The sequence below is a fragment of the Pteropus vampyrus genome, unplaced genomic scaffold (assembly GCF_000151845.1).
Source record: "Pteropus vampyrus isolate Shadow unplaced genomic scaffold, Pvam_2.0 Scaffold206, whole genome shotgun sequence".
NCBI lineage: Eukaryota > Metazoa > Chordata > Mammalia > Chiroptera > Pteropodidae > Pteropus > Pteropus vampyrus.
In genome coordinates, this window is record NW_011888987.1 from 1,878,570 (window position 1) to 1,900,476 (window position 21,907).

The 21,907-nt window shown below is 34.5% G+C and overlaps 1 protein-coding gene across 3 annotated transcripts in view; it reads right to left on the minus strand.

The window, feature by feature from the left end:
- MDFIC (MyoD family inhibitor domain containing) overlaps nucleotides 1–21,907 on the minus strand; it is an 89,940-nt gene that overhangs the window by 49,807 nt on the left and 18,226 nt on the right. For 2 of the 3 annotated variants that reach the window (XM_011372401.2, XM_023537957.1), the window contains exon 3: nucleotides 18,955–19,077. The exons of the other annotated variant lie outside the window; for it this stretch is intronic. In XM_011372401.2, coding sequence (XP_011370703.1) covers nucleotides 18,955–19,077 — 123 coding nt within the window. The remainder of the gene's footprint in view (nucleotides 1–18,954; nucleotides 19,078–21,907) is intronic. 3 annotated transcript variants of the gene reach the window in all.

A 21,907-nucleotide genomic window follows, 5' to 3' on the forward strand; every position in this document is an offset into this window, starting at 1 on the left:
AAAAAAAAAAAAAAAAAAAAAGAACTACTAAGGCCCCTGAAAGAGAAGAATCTTCCTAAAGGCCTTTTCAGAGATGGTGGTAAAGGACATCCAACAAGGGAAATCTTAGTAGATAATCCTGGGATAAGACATCCACTGGCCACAGAACCCAGGCCAACGTTAGGAAAGAAACTCAATAAAGAGTCCCTGCCACAGCACCTTCTGTACTATTTTTAACCAAGGAATATGGGTATTCCCTCAACAAGTACTGTACTTGAGAAGTTACAGTGCAGCTATCTTATATTTCTTTCACCATTATACAATCAGATATGTTTTAAGACATAAGTTACAGGATCATGAGGAGCTACAACCAAATTTGATCAAGATTTCTAAAGCATTTTAGAGAAGAAAAAACATCACCCAGAGTCTATGGATCAATGAGCACATAACATTAGCTCTAGATGTATCATCTAGACGTGACCTCTTTGTTTCTCAGAGAGGCAGAGTACACATTTTTGCTTGAAGAAAAATTAGATCTCATTTAGTAGGAATATTTTGAAATTATATATGGGAATAAAAGGTATCTGTGCATACACACACACACACAAACACAAACACAAATGTGTGCTGGTTAGCCAAGAACTGGACCATAGTAGACACCAACTCTTGGTCCATCCAACATCACCCCCTTTTTTCTGGTGGAAATATAAATAGTAATGAGAGTGGGACCTCAATTTACTGACAACAACCCTTCAAAAAAAACACTTTTAGTTACACACATTTTACACATAGAACTTAACACTAGACATTTTCTGACTTGCCTTTGATTATATAGTGAGCTCCTTAAGGATAAGATTCCATCTTCTTAGAGTTCCATCAACCTTATCAAACATATACTTGCTGACAAAGAGCCTTGTGTAATGTTCAGCACCCAGTGGACACTCAGTGAAAATTAACTGATGATGATAAATTATACTAGCTTTTAAGCTGTCACTTGATCCCAGTATATAACAACCTTCCTGAATAAATCAAGCAACAGTTTGCTATTCAATACCATTATAAACTTCATCCTTCGCCTTCATGAGTCTAGGGAATTGCTGTAAAAGCATAATATGAGAATGGTGGAACTATAGCAAGGATTCAAAAAATTATCTATTATAACAAGGGAATTAAAGCTTCAGTTACAGATATCTTAGTATGTGTAGGGAAAAACATCAAAAATACTAGTTAAGTGAACTTTTTAATAACAGTGGAAAAAAAGTCAATACCAATTTATATATAAAGTTTTCCCCCTCCCTAATAAAAGTAAATCTAACTTAATATACAAGTAAAACTGGTATCTCCTTGAGGTTAGAGAGCAATGGAAATGCAAATGAAATCTCATTTAGAAGATATAAAATTATGTAGAGGAAACTATGAATTGCTAACTGAACATTTAAAAAGTAAATGTATTTCCAGTAGCTTATACAATGTAAACCAGAAAAAAAATGAATTGTTATGAACTCCCCAGTTTTAATATATCTCACAACCCTCGAAGTTCATTGGTGAGTATTTGTTATTAGGATAGCTTTTCACTCTTCAATAAATTCCTTTAAGATATGGTCTGAGACAAAGAAACCCTTGTGCTTTAGTCCTAATAAAAATTCTCATTATAGATGAAGCTTTCTCTGACATAATTTGAAACTTTAGGACTCCAAGCAAAGTTCTAAGAATTGACTCTAAGACTAGGATGGTCATAATTATCATGCCCAACCTCTACCTATTAGAGATCTGGTGAACAAGCTGCTTATCCCACATAAATAACACTATTCAAAAAAAAAAAAGTGCAATAAAGTTTTCTAAACCTGTGAAGATATATTCATATACATATATTTTAAATTATTTTTTATATGTGAATCATAGATTACAGCTTCATGATAGTGGAAAGCTTTCAATATGTAAGTAAAAATAACACTATTTGCTCATTATTCTCATCTTGTCTTCTACGATGAAACCTCTTCCCTCCTTATATAGGGCTGCTTTAAAATCTGGGAAATAAGAATTTTAGATCCTTGTTGTCATCAATATTTCAAGACTATTTTAACCTCTGTGGGAATGTTACCTAAACATAAACACCAGGAAATGCCTAAACACAGAGTAACAAAGTCATTAACCATATTTAAATATTAACATGAATGAGACTATTTACACAAGCATTTCTTCCTCTAATTTTGCATTAAAACCCAGTAAATCTGTCAAGGTACTTTGGCTGCAAACTAAAGTTATTATAAAATATTTGTTTAGTATATACTATAGTGCCAGCCACTGTTTTATGCATAAGGGATATTACAGTGAACAATTTTACAAACACCTTGCCCTCACGAAGCTTGTAGATATTTATTATCTCATATAATAAGAATAGGGCAACTATATTATTATTAATTTTGCAAGATCTATATTTTCTCTGTCATCCTTAGCCTGTCAACTTTCCCATCAGGCTCTCCCCCTCACAGTTATAGGACTCTTTGACACAGCTCAAAACATCACATCCAAAGATGACAGCCTCAAAAAAAGAGGGTGCTCTTTCCAACTGTATCTTTAAGAATATAAAAATCCCTTTTCCGGAAAGCCTCCAGAAGATGTCCTATTGGTCAGTACTGGGTCACATGTTGACCCCAAAGCTCCTCCCTTTCTGACCCCAGAGCAAAATTTGTTTAAAGGTCTGCCCTCTCCACCTTACTGTGTGCTCCTCTTTAGGAAGAAACATGCCATTCATTCATTTGTACAGTCACTCAATGAGCATTTATGTGATACATCTAAGTGCCTAGCACTTCTGAATATCTGCTCTAGCACCTCAAACAGTGGTCAAGTCACTTAGAAAAATGAATGAAAGAATGATAGAATGATAGAAGGAAACAGTAATGATCATTCTATAGATCACAATTTCAATCATTTAAATAAATCTTAATAAGTATATATTGCTTACCTAGAAAGGTAAGCAAGAAAAACAGAAGCACACTTGCCTTCTTCCTCACCTCCCTGATAATGACTTCTATTTAATCCAGACGATTTTTCAAACCTCTAGCAAGTATCTTAATTCTCCAAACCTCAATAACAATCCCACACACATTGTGTAATTTATAAGGCCAGCAATTATTTGTAATTTAACTGAATTGAAAAATAAGAATGCCAGATTTATTTATCACAATAGGCCTCATATTAATTTCATCAATATTTAGAAGAATATCACTCTGTTTTTCAACAATAGACAAAAACTTATTAATGATAACTGTAGGTAGTAAAAATTAATCTGAAACTATAAGAAATCTTAGCACTTGAAGATAAAGATGTTTTCTTTATGTGTTATGCATTCTTTTACCAAATATTTATTGAACATCTACTATGTATCAGACACAGTAGAGGTGAATAAAAAAAAATTAAACATGGAACTAAACAAATAATAAACAGAATATACAATTTAAAATTATGATAATGCTATAAAAGAAAAGTACTACTTAAGAGAAAATGACCAGGGAAACTATTTTGGTTTGGATAGCTAGGCACGGCATTTCAACAGAGACCTGAGGGGAAAGGGGCCTTCAAAGAGAATGAGTAACAGGATTTCAGGCCAGGCTAACAACACCTGCCAAGCCTGGAAGCGGGCTGGGTCAGCACATATTTTTTTTAACTGATGGAAAGCCAGTGTGGCTAGAGAATATCACAAAGTTCTCTGGACGATCATATATTCATCGCCCAATTCAAATTATAAACATTATCAAATATATTAGAAAAATCACAGAATGTGCTTGCATAAACTCTTCCTGGCAATATTCTTTCAGATAGTGTACTTTTTATCATATATGCCGTTATTACAATAAATCATTTACTTATAAGACCACTCTCTTGGCTTAAATACATACTGTGAATCAAAACATTCCCAATAAAAGAGTTCTTAGGAAGTTACATAAAGAGGCCATCAACTGTATATAAAAATTAAAATATAACCACAATTTGAAATATTAAGAAACATTTATAGAAATCTTACCCTTTAATTACTTTCCAAGAAAGAAACACATATAACCATTTCTCCAAAATGCACAAATCTATTTATATTGCAATTGCATGGCAACTGTTCTGAGTCTAGAAAGAATAACATGAATAATTTGATGTTCTTTAATAGTAAAATGAATGGATGTGAGGAATCTTGCTGCTGTTCTTACGAATCTGCTCAGATTTTAGAAATGAGACTATGACTCATATGTATTTGTCTTCATATTTTATTCCGGTTTCCTAAATCAGATTCCTTTTTTCATTTAAAACACTATCCTCTACTAGTAGCTCTTGCCCTTTTCCCACCTCCCCAGGGTTTATTTGAGCAACATGCACCCTTTAGTAATACCTTGTGTGATTGCAAAAAAAATACACCCTCTCCAGAGATTCCCCTATCTCTTGCCTTTCGCACTCTACTGGAGAATCTTAACTCTAATACTGGAACCACAGATGGATGGAATGCTGACCAAGAGCAATTCTTATCATAAAGGCAAACTCTAAGAAGAAAACAAAATAGGCAATTGGACAGTGAATTCAATCTACCTGGGCCCTTAAAAATTCCTATTAATTTCTAGTAATTATTTTCTATTAATATAGTCTTTCGAATCCCACCAAAAAAAAACACACTGCGGTTTATAAATTGCAAATGGTAATTACATATTCTCATTGATAATCAAAGACCATTTTCAAGACTTATTGCCCTGCTTCTGCCAATAACTACCTGGGTATCTTTGGACAAATGGTTTATCTCTTTTTGCTTCAATACTTCAACTGAAAAAACACAGAGGTTGAACACACTGATCTCTAAGATACCTTCCCTAACTTTATTGCAAGAGAATAGGTCCATAATTCAATGTCAACATGTAGAAAAACATAATATCTTGAAAACAATCTGGAAAAAAAAATGTAAGCACATACTTCATCAGGTCCCTGTAATTTAGAATCTAAGCAACCTAGATAATATCATTTGACATCATTATTAAAATTTTATTTTTCTAGAGAAAGAAGGATAAGAGGATAAAAGATATGACACCTTAAATGGAAATATTCATCAAGAACAAGATTATACTGAAGGAGTGATAGTAGTGATTGAGTACTTTTCTGTCCATCTATAGCCAACAGTTACTAATTTAACAAGGTTCAAATCCCCCAGCTCTTAGCCAGGTGTCAGGAGCTCTGGGCTGCTATTAGTGACAATGGCAACCAGCAGGAGGTAAGATTAAATCTCTTCCATCATTTTTTTTTTCAAAATTGGAAAATGAATAAACAGAGAATATAAAAATTAATATTTTTCTCTATTGGTCTGCAACATCTGGATCATGATCATCAATGCTTAAAAGGAAAAGAGGATGTGACTGTTATATATGTCTCCTCATTCAGGCAGTTGATTTCACTATGCCCTGTGGTCAATATGCCACTCGTACCCATGCTCTTCTATGTCAGGCACTGAGAGTCTGGAGCCTCCTTGGTTTAAATTCTCCAGAGTATCACCCTGTGAGAGTCCCAGTGTGGCAGGTAACAAGGCTCCTCAGTTTGGGGATTGGAGGAGAACCAATGTCCTAAGTCTTCCGTATTCAGACTTTCAACCTACACTCTTCTCCGCTCTCATCGTCATCCCATGCCTCCAAATTTTAAGCCTTTTAGGGTAATGCCATATTGTGTCACATTGGCACTTTGGTTCTGACTTCTCAGCACTACAAAGTCAGTTATTATTTTTCCATCTACTTTCTATCTTCCAGAAAATTCTTAACATGTATGATCCACTGTTTTCTTTTCTATTTTTCCTCTCCTTAAATTTATGTCTTTTAAAAATTATTAATTTACTATCATTTAAGTCGGAATTCTAAAAAAATGTAGAATATGTATGTTCAAGCTGCCATGTTGAGAAAAACATATTTTATTTCTTCAAAAAAAAAAAAAACCTCAAGAAAACTTGGCAAAATGTTAATAGTTGTTAAATCTGTGTGGTTGGTACACTGGTGTTTGCAATATTCTTTCATATATTTTAATATCTAAGATATTTCATTTAAAACAAAAATAATTTTGAAGTAAAGAGAGGTCTACTCAGTGCAGTAGCTCATTTTCTCACATTTTTGTAGGAAGCTCTGTTGATGTGTTTTGGGTTTTTGTTTTTGTTTTTTTCTTTTCAGGATCATATAAAAGAGACTATCACATGCATACTCAACTCTATCCCCTAACTCCTAGATAGTAAAAGAGAGAATCCAGAGGGTCATACTCTACTTTTCTCTGCCAGTCCTCTGTATAGTATCTCTGGATTAGCCTTAAAATGTGATTAAAGGAAGAGAAAGGTTCCATTCTTCCCAAGTCATAACTCAAAGTGGTCATGTACTTCTTTCTTTAACTTACATAGTAATTATTCTCATCATTTGTGTAAAACTATTATCTATCTAGAGACTTAAACCTAACATTTCCATTTAGATTTTCATGTCTGAGAGAAGGAAGTACCTCTATCTATATTCTTAAGATGCAGAAGTTGAAGTTGAAAGACAAAAGTGACTTGCGCAATACTCCACAGCTAATAAGTTTTAGGCAGAAGCAGAATCCAAATCATACGTATAGGCTTTCTCTAAGCACTGGTCTTGCACGCCACCCCTTTACTGTGTCTGACCAGGAGCCTCACTCCCGCCAAAAATTGAGCAAGCTAACAAGTAAGTCAAGCTTTTGGCCATTATTTCATTTTCATTTTTCCTCCATATGCTTTTTTTTTGGTGGGGGGGGGCGCTCTATTTAGAATATGGGATTTAAGCTAATTGGCTTGGCATATGTGTACCTTCCCTTACTCAAAAAAAGCACCATGCAATGTCTGTACCTTCCATCAGTGACACCTCCAATTCTTCCAAAGTCTTCATGTATAATCATTATCAGTGTGTGAGAGTTCAGCAGTTAGTTGGCAAGGCATACTAGAGTGGATTGCATCAGGTCTGACTGGCTGGAAACTCAGTTAAACCAGCCCTTATGAAGACTTAAAAAATTAAGTTTCTGAATAATTAAATTCCTTTATGACATTTTCCAAGGGAATGAGTTTAAATATCGTACGCCAAAAAAAAACCAAAAAACAAAAAACAAAAAAACATAGGGATATATTGGATGTGGAGAGGCAAATAATAACGAGCCTTTCCTGCAAATAGACCACCCACAAATATTCCCACATTTGTATTAATACCCAAAGAAGTGAAAATGACATTGTACCTGCAATTAAAAGAAAAATAATAAAACCATCCCGAAATGTTTACCGTCATCCTTACCCCTCAAGAAATGCTATTTTAGGATTATAAACTACTCATTTTTTCAATTCATTGTAATTTAGTGTTTCAAACACTAAAATGGACACTAAAATCTGTCATTATTACTGACCAAGCTATAACCGCTCTTACTCAGGCTGCCAGAGCTGTAGATTCTCACTCTGTGAGCTTAGTTATCCTATTTTGTTTTTTAGGTCCAAAAAGTGGTGGTTGGGCTTTTGTTTGTTTGTTTTTGTAAGAAAAAAATAAATGCAGAAAATGAGCACTCCCACACATTTGCGCTTTTTGCACATTAAGTATGCACTCTGTGAACTGTTCCTTTTAAATATTTTTACTTTAACGCTATAGATGTCATCAGAAAAACAAATTAAATTGAAGACTTCTTCCCAGTGAGTGTTATAACAAACCTCTCATTTTCTTTAGGCTTAATGGAGACAAGGAACTGATCACGTACCTAGTGTTTATCAAAATAAACAAACCTGAGAAAGATGACGAGCAAGGAGCAATGAATCCTTGGCTAAGCAATGGGCTCCTTTTCTCAGGAAAATAATCTTTTGAATGTATTTAAGACAACAATGATAAACTGAACAAATTTCAGAGTGCAAAAGAAGAAAAGGTACAGTATTTTCTTTTTGTGTTTTAAAAACCCAGGAGTAGATGGTAAACTGTATTTGAGGAGTATTTTACACTATATGCACTGTATGTATGATAGCCTATTTTCCACAATAAAACTGTAAGCTTTGAAGGAACTCCCTCAAGGTAAGAATGATTAGATATTTTACTGTGCAAGAATGATTTAGTTAGGAATATTTTTTCCTAGTAGAAAAGTTATTCCTTCCACAGAGGCAGTTTCTTCACTTAACTTACTAAAATCAGTTTATTCCAAACTCTGTTTTCCTCTTCCTCTCTCAGAATATATTTATTTCACAATTCTAAGTATTACTCTGAGTGCCAATTTTCTAGAAGATGCATTATTCAATTTTGCAAATGAATAACTCTTAATAGCTTAATGACCAAATCCAAAGCTTAAATATTATAATTCTGATTATTATTATATAAGCAAATAATTATTATTGGTTATTGGCTGCAAACAATTGTGCCAGAAGTTGTATAGAACTTGCATTTCCCAGCAGGCCTATAAATATGTTATTCTTTTTCTTTTAATAACTCATCCTAAGTGAGCAAACTATGAACTTTTATACAATAAGAATGGTTTAAAACTGTCCCTAATAAATCTTCTCACTCTTTCGCTATACTTCCATACCATTGAAAGAAATAGCTGATATTGCATAAAGTTTTGAAATACACTATTCTCCAAAGCATATGCTTTATCAGCAATTTATTTTAACATCCACATCTCCTTCTCAAAGGGAATTGAAACTAATTATATATTGTCCCAAATGCCTAGATACCACTGATAACATATGAATTCATATATTATTCAAAAAGCCGATCTTTTTTTTTAACTTATTAATATGACTCTTAGGTAAACTGTATCTCTATTATAAGGGACTTTGCCTTACTCCAAGAACAAACTCTAGCTGTAATAGTTACAGAGATATTCCTTTCAATATATCTACAAACACTTGATTGGAAAGCTGTTTATTTCACAGGTTGTTTAACTGAAAGCTTACTCCAACTCGGGAGATAATGCAAAAAGAAGATGAAAGCAGCACCGGACATTTATAATTCTTCAGAAAAACAAGCAAAAGAGTTTTCATTAATAAAAAAAATTGACTCATATATGACATAATCCTTGATTTTAGTTTAATATATCAGGATTCCTAAAATAACCAAATAATTATTTATAGCTACATCAAGTTTTAGAATCTAAGGTCTGTCCATTGTGCCATCCATCCTCACTGTGCCATTTAACAAGGCTACAAATATAAATAATAATAGTTTTTTTCCAATATTATAAAACTTATATAAAATTTATACCTTCATACCACAAAAAGAACAACAAATGCTAAGATTCTCTATCTCTTGGAATGAGACCAATTTCTAATGGAGGCAATGAGTAAATAAGTTCTGAAAACTAAAAAAGGCTTTTTTTCTAAGATATTAAGTAAAAATTAAGCCCAGAAATTGTCTTGAATTTATCACAACGAAGATGAAATTCTGAAGGGGTAGAGTATGTTGCAATTTTCCCAAATTTTTCTGACCCAACACAAAGGCAGGATATAGTCACATCATTAATAGTGGTAGAATGACAATAATTTCCAACTAGGGAAATGCATCAGAATTTTGGGCTTTGAATAAGGTAATAACTGCCACCTCCCCTGTGACTTTAATACAATCTCTAGGAGACCATAAACACCACAAAATCTCTACCTTTCCCTCTATTCCACCCTTGATTTGAGGATCACTGCTGGATAATTGCAGTATTAGCTGTGTGACCCTAGGCAAGCTGCCTGACTTTTCTGAGCTCAGTCCCATCTACAGATAATACTCATCCTACCTGCCTGATGAAGTTGCTGATAGGCCAACTTAGATCATTAATTTGAAATTTTTCATTAACTGTAAAAAACTATAAGTAATAACATTGTTAATATCACTAATAAAAAGCATCCTTTGAAATGCATGAACTGTAGACTGAGAAAATTAGCTCCTTAAGAGCAGCAAAGATAGTCAATCCGCATTTTAAGACAAATTACTAAAGCTTAACCAATTCAAAGCTGTCAGTCTCCTACAGAGAAGCTAAATGTAGTGGAAAGGTGCAAATTTTCATTTATTCAACAATTAACATATAAGTGTTAGGAACAAGCTCTGTTCATGGCCCTGGGTTATACCCTGTTAGGGTTGCAAAACTGAATGAGATGCCAATCCTGCCTCTAAGGAGCCTTCAGTTCAGTGACAGGGAAAAGGACCATCACTATGTACACTATAATTTTGAAGTTAAGAAGTCCTTTAGGAGAGACAAAGATAAACACTCTGCGAGTCCAGGAGACAAGGGAATCACAGAAGGCCTGCTCATACGGCTAAAGATGTGGGGAGACAGATAACATGCGTGAAACTTGAGAGAAGGAAAACACTGGACAGGTAGAGAGACATATTTGTGCTATGGCAAAAGTCAATGAAAGGAATTAGTGGAGGGAAAAGCAAAACATTTTTTATTTCCACAGTCAATCATCCAAAATAGTTTATTGAAAGTTTACTATGGTCCCAGAATGAGGCTAATTGCTGGGGATACAACTTAAAGCCAGTAGACATTAGACATATAATAGCAAAAATTAATTTCAAATTGGGACAATGACTAAAAAGGAAAGGGTGCTATGAGAAGTAGAAAAACTCATTTCAGTTTGAGAAGTCTAGGAAGGCCTCTAATACCAGTATCTGAAGGTTTTAAAAGAGACTTCCCTGACTTTTCATGTGTCTTGCTCCAAAACTCAGGGACTTGGTTAAAATGCAGCTTATGGTGAAGAACTGTGGATAATAGATTTACCACCAAGTCCCGAAGTACTGCTTGAAGGAAACACTAGGCAAGTCCCAGTGTTGACTCTCAGTGGTGCTTTGAAGAAGGGGGAATGGAGCTCCTGAAAGGAGTGGAAAGGGAATTCCATCAACACTCCTCATTCTGATACACCTCCTCCCATTCCCTATTGAGCCTATGGAGCAAGAGCAGGTCCTACTCCTTCTGTGGCTGGATAAAAGTAGGGAATCACTGCCACTTGGCAGTTGTTCCATATAGATACACAAACTACTCACGCTTGTGACTAACAAATCAACTAATTTGCCAAGACCATAAAAACTCCTCCAAAAGCTCTTCCCAATCTAGTACTCTGGGTTTAGGATAAACTATCTCAGTCACCTAACCTCATGACCATAACTTGGGCCTTACCTTCCCCTGGGATTGTTCCACCTCAGAAATCTTAAATTCATATTTCCAATTCTCATAATCCATGTTCTCTTTCCAGTTGTCCCATTCACTTACTGTATCCATACCTGTTTTGTTTTCTTTCTTAAAGAATAGAAACCTTTAGGGATGGATAGCCTTTCTGGGTTTTTTTTCCCCTTATTTGTAAGACCCTTCCTATCTTTACTTCCTTCTCTACCCATCCAACATCCACCACTTATCACTGCAAACTCTTTTTGGACAATGTTCTTAAATCCTTTCTCCATTGTCCTTTCAACACATCTATCATCTGTCCAAACTAAAAACCTTAACTTCCTTCCAGCACCTATTATTTCCTTTCCCCGTATGTCTCATTGACTATACCCCATAAAAAGTGGAATCCATCTACTTCTTGTCATCCTACCTGCCAGTACCTCAGTCTAAGATACCTTCCTTTCTCAGTTGGATTGATACAAGTCTCCCAGCTGGCATCTTAATGCCTTCAGGTCTTCCTGTTCTTATTTTCTAATGATTGCAAGAGTAATTATCATAAATATAGACAAATTACAATATAAATTTGATTAAGTTGCTAATCTAACATCTTCCATATTCCTTTAACCTTTTGATAACAGATTCTTTCCTTCCCACCTCTCTCCAAACCTCATCTAACATTTTACATCCTAGCTTGTACAAAACTTCTCCAACTCACCTCAAACTGGCCAGATTCTCTCTTATCTCCAACCTGTATGTATGTTATTCTTTTGGCTTGAAACACTCTAACTCCAACCCTTCCCATGGGTTGGCTAACTCCTTTAGATATAATCCTAGACATCACTTCCTCTGGAAAGCCTTTTCTGACTCCTCCCTCAAACAAGGATATGTGCTTCTCAAATGCGAACAGACAGCACCTGCACTTCCCATCATAGCACTCAAAACACTCATTATCATTTCAGGATGAACAGTCTGTCTCTTCCACCAGACTGTAAACTCTGAATGCAGACACAACACCTGTATTGTTCATCACTGTAGCCCCATCATAACATTGTATCGGCATACTGTAAGCACTACCTCTTAATGTAACTAATTTTTATTGTTTTCAAAGTTATAGTTTGACTCCTAATCCTAATAACAATATGTTCTACAAAAAATAATTTACATGAAAATTCACAGAGTGTTTATTCCAGGAAGTTTGAAGATTGAGAACTAAAGTTATCTAGACTGCAGCATTTATGGTCTTGATCATTAAATGTTATTTATTTCTTCAGTGGTTAGCATTTCAGAGTAATCTTACAGCTAGTTCCCAGGCCTTAGCTCTTCCCTAGGTTTTAAGAACTCCCAAATGGAAAAGGAATAAATCTGGTTCCCTCACTGAGACTTCAGTCACCACTTGTTATTTCAATACCACCTCAACTTCTTTAAGAAAAATCAATCAATTTTAGGAATATCAGGAAGAGACTGAAAATCTTTGACAAAGTGTAGTAAAATATAGATTGGAAATTGAATGAGTCATGGTATGTAAGAGTTAAGAGTAAAGTAACAAATTAGAATAAAAGTAATACTACTACTACTACTACTACTACTACTACTACTACTACTACTACTATAGAATAAAGTAACAAATTAAAATAATAAGAACAATAGTAACAACATTCATTGTTATACTATACAAAGCACTTAAAAAACATTTAGAAGAGCAGAGAAAGATAAGAGAAGGAAGAGGGAAGGAGAGAGAGAAGTAAAGAGGGCGAGAAGGTAGGGAGTAAGCAGAGAAATGAGGGATGAAGAAGGGAGGGAACTAAAGTAGTCTCAACTTTTTTCTTATAGATAGGAAGGAAAAATAAGGAATATGGGAGCAAAATGCCATAAATAAAGTATTATTCTTACCCACCTCAATAGACCCTAAATGTTATCAAAGCACTGCTATAAGTTCACTGAGAACTCTTCAGATTAGCCTTATTGGTGAATAGCAGTCAAACTGGGGGCTTGATTGCTTTAATATCATTAGAGTCATCTATAAATATTTGAAATGACATGAATGGATCATGCGTGGTTTGGGAGTACAAAGGGGGTTAGAAGGAATTTTTTAAAATGTAGTGATTTAGAATCTTTATCATAGGACCTTAAAGTCTGAAATAATAGGAGCAACATGTGTAAAACACCTCTTCCCTCCTCTTATTAATTCAATACACTTAAGTTATCAAATATTTATTAAGCTGATTGTTGTGTACATAAATATTAAGGGTCTCAGAAAGACCTGGTCTACGTCCTGCATGTCTAGACATGTAACCCAATGGAACCATGGAGGGGAAAAAAAAAAAATAGCAGAAAAAACAACAACAAAGCCTTAAAACTGATATTTTGGCCTAAAGACAATAAAAATAAAAACTGATAAATTCTTTGAACGTTTACTCTCTTAGTAAGCACACTATATGCATTTTCTTGTATAATCCTCAAAAATTACACAATGGAGTATACAGTATCAGTACCTCCATCTTAAAAATGAGAAAGTGGAGTTCAAAGAGGTTAGGTGACTTGCCCAACACCAGTAGTCATGACACATCCAGGGTCTGAATCCTGGCACTTGGCTTCCATTGGCTCCAGGACCTTGAACACAAGATGCTCAAAACAAGGGATGAGCAATGGTTCACTCTAGTTTCTTGGGCAGAACACAGATGAGTATGGAACAAAGCACCCTGAAGAAGAACTGCCAGAGAACTTAAGCTCCATTCTGGAATGCAGCCTAATGGCTATCTTTGACCAGTGAGATAAATATGGGTAGCCATCAGAACGGCTTATGATTATCCACCCAACACTAAATCAATTCACAAGTTGAATTGTGGACTAATTGATCATTAAAAATTCCTCTTTAACAGCAATAATCAAAGAATCTATACCGCAGCCCCGTAAGTGTTTAGTCAGTACATTGAAAAATATATATATCTTTTTTTTTCTGAGAGACAGATGGGCTAAAGACACTAGCAAGATGAAAGTCCCGTGCCTTTCTCCCAAGATGGGCTTCAAAAATGAATGAGCATGAAATATTAGAGAAAGAATAAGATTACCTGAGAAAGGTAACACAAAAGTTACATCTCCCAGCTTACTGGGTGTTACTTATCGGGGGTGAGAGTGTTGTTTATAGCCTCTTTTATTTAAAGTGAATTCTAAAGAAAACCAAATAAGCCTTAACATAATGTGCATTCAAACATGAGGGCTGCTGAAAAAAAAAAAAAATTAATCCAAACCTTTCAGTGCTCTTTCCTTACCATCAAAAAAAGAAATGTCCTAAGTATAGAAATTGTGCATCTGAGTATCTGCCTTTCTTTCAGTATTTTACATAGAGGAAGAGTTCTCGACAGTGATGAAATGTTATTATTAAGGAATGACCAATTGTAAGTTGGCAAAGGCTAGGAAAAGAAATAATAGCGTTTCAAATATCGGAGGATGCCAAGAGAAAGGTTTCAAGTAGTAAGATGAGTGAAAAAGCATAATGCATCAGCTCCATAAAAAGGAGGCAGGTGTGAATGAGAGAAAGAGGGCTTGCATTCTACTATCAATTTAGCGCTTACTATTATGAGAGCTAAAAACTCTTCAAAATGAATAAATGGGTTAAATAGAATGGGGATTACCATTTAAGTAGAGCATTCTAACTTTGCTTCAGATCATGGGAATTCTACAAAATCACAAAGGAGAGAATTAGCAGAACAAAATAGTTTAATTTAATGGGAAATTTATTTCAGAAGAGAAGCTAAGGAAAATTTCTGGAGTTAAGTAATGACATTTAGAATTATGAAACATTTATGCAAAAGCAATATCCAAGGATAAAGTTAAGAAATAAAAATTTTCAGAAAGACCTAGAAAAATCTGAGATAGAGACCCGAGGCACTTTAGAAAAAAGAACAAAGAAAATGTAAGCTCTCTCTATATAGAAAATAATTAGAATAGTAGAATTTGACCTAAATTAAAGGAAAATATTATACATGCCTATGAGTAGAAGCAAAGAAAGATACGCAAACACACATATACACATGCCTACCTTAGAAATTCACCTGAAGACTGAGACCAAATGTTACTTCTGCTTCTTTTCTAGTCTAATTAAAACATGAAATGTTGCCTATTGCTCCTCATCAGTTTATACATTTTACATATATTATAAATTAAATAGAAAAATGAATACTGAGGTTGTCACTTCATTGCAACATTCATTTAACTAAGTCAGAGGAATAGTGATTATTTAAAAAAAGCATAGCTCCAAATCATATATTGTATCACTTACGATAATCAGAAAGGAAAAGCCAAAGTCTTAACTGGTGTTTCCATAAAAAGATGAACTTGATAATTTAAGCCCCACTTCAAAAATTAAATTATACCCCCAAATATTCTCCCAGAATATGAAAGCCTTTTAAACTGTAAAAGAAAAAAAAAATCAGAAAATGAAAAATAAAACTTTCCAAATATAAAATTTTCTCATAAAACTTCTATTTACTTTTTAATTCTTTACTGATTTGATTTAGTTTTTTTTTTAAACAAATGAGTAGTTTGAATCATCTTTTTAATTTACATTTCATAGGAAAAAGAATCACAATGCGCATTCCCTGACCAGATTATGTGTGGTCTATTTATTCGAAATGTTTGATTCCATATGGACTTCTTCTCTTTTATTTATAACTTCCAGAAAGAATTCTGTCTTATGAGTTAGCAACTCAAGGGCAATTTGGAATCCAGGTCCTAAGAACGCAGTACCTCAGGTCTGCCACCTGCAATGTTTTCTAGAAGTACCAAAATAGGCAAACAAAGTTCGAACTTCTGTGTGCATAACCAACCAAATATGAGCCACAAGTGGGTGGTCCACCGAGGTCAGGGTTAAAGTTCATAGAATAATTTGGAAATTATTCTCAGCTTGGATCTCGTTTATGAGGCCTGAGAATACACCCTTTAATTAGAATACAATTTCCAAAGCAGCCACTCCCTTGACTTTCCAGAGCTCAGTTATTCTCAGAAAAGTAAAAACAGCTTCATCATACTGACAGCTAACAGTCCCCTATAAATTATGCCTTAAATGTCCAACAAAAAAGGCAGCAGCTATGTAGGAAAACGAGATGTTAGCTGTCAGCTCTCACTAACCATTCTCAAGAATAGATAGAGAATAAGAAGTCATATTAAACAGAGTCACTCTCCTTTACTCCTTGCGTATGCAGCTGAGCTGTCCCATGGAAGCTTGGAAAAAGAGTGGGTTGTGCATTTGAAAATGTTCCCACAGCCCAGCCGGCCTCATTTTTCTGACGATTCCTCAATCCCGTCAACCTCACACTATAGTGGGAACACTAAAAGCAATTCCATGAAAGCTAACTGTCTGCCTCTTCCTCAATGCTCAGGGAGCCACACAGGACTCCTGGAACAAGAGCCAGCTGGGTCCTGACTCACCACAAATGTCCCCGTCCTCCCCCATGCATCTCTGAGCCAGAGCTCTCTTTCCAGGGTCTATTGTTGTTACGAAAAATTTACTAGGCCCCAAAAATGTGCTAGTTGTTGAATCAAGAGGAAAATACATCTCCCTAACAAACATTAAATTATGTCAAGAGAGTCAAAGATTCTATGGGAAAGGCCAAAGAAAGAAATTCAGGCAGCTTTGTAGAGTTTTGTATTAGGGACCTGGAATAGCAGAAGCTATCACAATATTAAACTTTCAAATGCTATCCAGACTTGAATTGGGTTTAAAGATGACATAAAACATTCCATTTTGGCAATCCAGACATCAAATCTTTTTGTAGACCCAACAAAATCTCTTTTGTCTAGAAAAATGTGACCAGGAAAATAACAAAAAAAATAATTTTTGAAATTTGTTATCAGAATTCCATGCATGCTAAAACCCAGAAATATTTGGAAATTCTTGTCAGCTTATGTTTCGGGCAGGAGCAGCATTACTATCTTTGGCCATTATCCTCTGTATATCCATTTGTCTGTCAATTTTCCCAGTACCTCTCTCAGAGGGGGCCATAAATCTCTCTCTGCATTCATTCAGTGCATATTAGTAAGAAACTAGACAGTTCCCAAATACTCCAGCATCCTATGGTACGAGCTGCATCATTATCTCAATAAAGAAACGATTTCATGTAATTTACAGTATTTTTTATCACTGTCCACTTAATCCATATAGACAATAGAGTACTTCATTTAAAATCCATTCCCTTTAATGGTATGAATTCTATGATAAAAACGAGCTTGATCAAAGAGCAAAAATTTTTAACACATTAAACATGACTCTCCATATCCTTATGCAATAGTGCTTACATTTCAGTTTTTGTCATGAGTTCTTATTAACTTTTTCCTAGTTCCCTTGGGAAAGTAGGGAACTAAATCAATTATATGAAACACACACACACACACACACACACACACACACACACACACACTTAAAATTCTGACTATAAAAAAAAATGAGAAAACAGTTGTGCTCCTAAAAGGTGGAGGTAAAATCGTCTCTACGAACTCTTCTAGCTCTAACTCTCCAGTTGTTAGGAAATCACAGGTAAAATATGCCAGTATCTCACAAAATCATTTTTCACAACAGCAGAGTTAACATTTGGGTAGAAGAAAACCAATACATGTTTGGGGGATAAATGTATACTTGAAATAATGTATTGCTTGATTCTTTGGAAAAAGCTATATAAATTTTGTTCCCCACTAATTTGAGTCTCATTTTCTCCAATTTCATTCCATTCTCCAAGACAAAGTGTTAAAAACCAAAATGATTCTAAAATTAAATCAAGACAAACTCTCTTTTAGAGCTCTTGTTTGAAATCTTGAAATTTCCTTCAATGGTGTTTTTATTCTTATTGTATGTTTTCTACTAAGTTGATTTTTCCCTTTTATTCTGCTTTATTCAGGTTGGTTTTCAGTTAGGGATAGATACTGGGCATTCTAGAAGTAAAGGAAATATTCAGAAATCCAAAGTAAGTGTAATATGTAACACACAAAAAGTCTATATTATGAAGTTGTCTGAACTGAATTAAATTAAATCAAAACAAAACAAAACAAAACAAAACAAAAACCTTTGTTTCCAGAAAGGAATCCTTTTTCTCTGACCACACTGGGAATAAGAATAAGACATGGTAACTTGGTTATCATAAGTGAGAATTCCGAAAGATTTACTCCTATGCTCTTCCAGGTGTAGCATAGCAGTGATCTTTATACTTACACATTTACTACAGAGAATAATTCATTATATGGTAAATTTATCTCACGCCCACTTAGGGAAACTTAGTGACCAGACCTAAGCTCCAGAGGAGAAACTGACAGTCATCTGAATAGCAGCCAAAAGATATTGGTATTCCCAGACATTCTCAGAGTGAAATGAAAACATACCAAAGCCTTTATATGTATTCTGTTGAGCAAGAACACAGAGAAAAAAATAAAAAGAAACTAAGTAGTGATAAAAATGTTAATTGTAAAAAACAAAGTTTGGCTAAAAGAACAGGGGCCACAATGGCATTATCAAAGTACTACTTAATGTCTTTTAGCTTTGTCTTTATCTTTTCAGTTTCACAGTCCACTATGCTGAGAATTGTCTGACTTCCACTTAGTCACTGCTCAAGAAGGAATTAGGTTTTGTCTAAATCTCTATGAGAACTGAGTCCAAAATGTACAGGTCAATTCTTCCTTTCTAAAGAAAGAATGAAAACAAAGTATTATTTACATCCTAGTTCTAGCTTTACATTTTAAAATACACATAAAAACACTTTCAGAAAAACTCTGAAAACTCTGATTTCTAGATTTCCAGAGAAATTAACTCAGAGCATATTATCACAGTCATATCTTTAAGTCATTCCAATTTTCTCGAAAAATACTTACTTCTGATGAGTTCATCATCTGAACAATTTCCCCAAATGGACTGGTCTTGCATCTCTCCATGTGTAAAGCAACTATTGGTGACTTGAGTTATATCTCTCTCAGTATTTTCTTTATCACATTTTTCTGAATAAGAAAACATACATTTATTATCATTAAATGTGACATATCTTTCTTTTTTCACTTTATAGATTTTTCTTCTAAATGCTTCTAAGTCTGCCATAAGAAAATGGCAACAGTATCTCTGTTGACTGTTGCATACATATTGACTCAATAACAGATATTTATTGAGCACCTACTATATGCCTAGCATTGAAGAAATGGAGATATTCACAGTAAAAGTAATCTTTTGAGAGTATTGTAAACACATTACAGGAACACAGCAAGCGATCTGCCAGACACAGAAATGTGGAAATGTCGTATCAAAAATAAAAGTGAGTGAGTCCATACACGTAGAGTGTAGGGGCAGTAGGGAAAACACTAATAAGAAGACACTCTAATGAGTGGTATATATAAAAGTCAGACTGCAGTTAAATGAGAAGTGAAGAGATACAGAGTTCTCTCCATAAATACTTAGGAAAGAGTCAAGAATTATGTTATACATTCTAGAGAGGAAGAGTGTTTAGAATTAGGGACTTATATGTGGGTTTATAAGTTCTCAAAAGGAAAGCCAATAAGTAAGGAAAAATAACATCTCGTTGACAACAAAACTCTCACAAAAAGAAAACTACACAGTAAAATGCATATTATAAGAGGTCTGAGCACAAAAAGTTCAAAGGAAGAAAAAAATTCATTAGAATTCAGAGCTCAAGAAAGGCCTTATTTTAAAAAAAGGGGGGGGTGTATGTTGGATGGTCTTTAAAGATCAGTGGGAATTCTAAAAGTAGATGTGGGAGAAAGTTCATTCCAGGTGGAAGAATAGCATGGTCGAACTCCAAAAGCAGACACTGGGCAATAATGGTCCTAAATCTGGACTGAGAGTACTTTAAGAGGAACATTAGGAGATAAGACAGTAAAGGTTTGAATAGAGACAAAGAATGGATATTTTTATGCCAAGGTAAGAAATCTGGACCTAATTTAAAAAGCAAGATAAATAAGTGAAAGTCGCCATTGAAGCTTTAATGAATTGCCTAATCAGGGCCATGCATTAGGAAGATTAATAAATTTGTGCACATCAGTGGTTCTCAATTCTGACTACATTTTAATTCACCTGGTGGGGGGGGGGCTTTTTAAAAAAACATATTTCTTGGCCTCATCACCAAAGATTCTATTTCAATTTAGGGGAGGGGCACTTAGGTGATTCTACTTCACTTGTATCCTTGAGAATCACTGGAGTATGGATGTATCTAACAGGGAGAAGAGAGTAAGAAAAACCAAAGGGAGACTTGGCATGGTAGAGGTAGAAGTTGATGGGAGTTTAATCAACTGGATAACAAGGTAGAAAATGGGGTTGATGTGAGAAAATAACTAGAGGTTTGCATATATAATTGAAAAGAAGGGACTGGAGATGACTGAGTTCTCTTAGTCCAGACTTAACTGAGAGAACCTGGAGACCAGGAAAATAAATTATTAGTCAAATAATTTATTAATCAATATATATACACACACACACATACACATACACACATACACACATACATGCACACACACATATATATATATATATATATATATATATATATTTATACATAGTATATGTTTAGGCATTATGCTAGGCAGAAGGCATACAACAAATTATGAGACGCAGCCCAGGCCTTCATGGAGTTGACAGTCTAGTGAATGAGTTTAGTGTTGGATATTTGAATTTGCAGTCACAAATAAGATTAGAGCTAGAAACAATCACCTTCCTAAACTTGATTGCTGAAGCCATCCAAATGACTAGTCTCACCAAAAGAGTGAGTATATTAAAAGAAGTGTATCAAATGGGGTCTGTACATTTAGAAAGAATCAAAGAAGGAAGAAAAGCTAGATAATATCAAGCCATGGAAGTAAGGAAAGGAGAGTCAAACAGAAGTTTTTAGTCAACTGTATTAACATTTCCTGTGAAAGGAAAATATGTCTGCACAAGCAAAAGTTTCTCATGTACCATGGAGATTTCACAATTGGAAAATTCTGCCATGAAACACATTTCAACACATGAAAATAGATGGACACCCACTTAGGACTAAGTCCAGAGGCTAAGAGCTCCAAAAAATATAGGGCCTTCAATGCTGAGTATTTTTAGAAAGCAAAATCATATTCAGAGAGCAGTAAAATATAAATTGGAAGCATGCTAAACCAATATGGTTTAGATTTATGTAACATTTACTTAGTATTATCATAGAGAAAATTATCTTCATGAGATGTGTTAGTTTCAATTAAAATTTTTGTTTTTTTAAATTCCAAAAATATTTCCACTTCTACAGTCAATTCAAGGCCTTTCTGAGAGTCTCAATAGAAAAGATTTTTAAACAAACTCACTCGTACACATGAGCTCTCTCATCAGCAGAGTCCATTACTTGTTGTTACTGTTATGTAGTTGGCTGCCGCCAGGTGTCATGCTAGTAGGCTTGATTCAATTAGTAACTTTAATAGAAGCTGAATGAAATTAATTATATAATTTTGAGCTGTTCAAGTTTAATTCCATTAAAATTAATTCATGAAACCAGGGCATTATGAAGCATTGCTGACTAAAAGAAAATAGATATGAATAAAGCCTCTAGACACACTTGACTCACATTTGAATCATGTCCAATATTCAAGTACTAAACACAGAACCTCCCAACAATCCATTGAATAAATGAAATTGCCATGTGGTCCATATACACACAGATTTAGTACTGATCTACTACTAAGAGGAAAATAAAGTTCTTCCTGCTCTAGATATTTTTAAAGAATAGCTTATCATATGTTTTTTTCATATGTGAAATTCTAGAATTAGATGATCCCAAAGTCCTTCTCAAATTAAAAAAGAAAA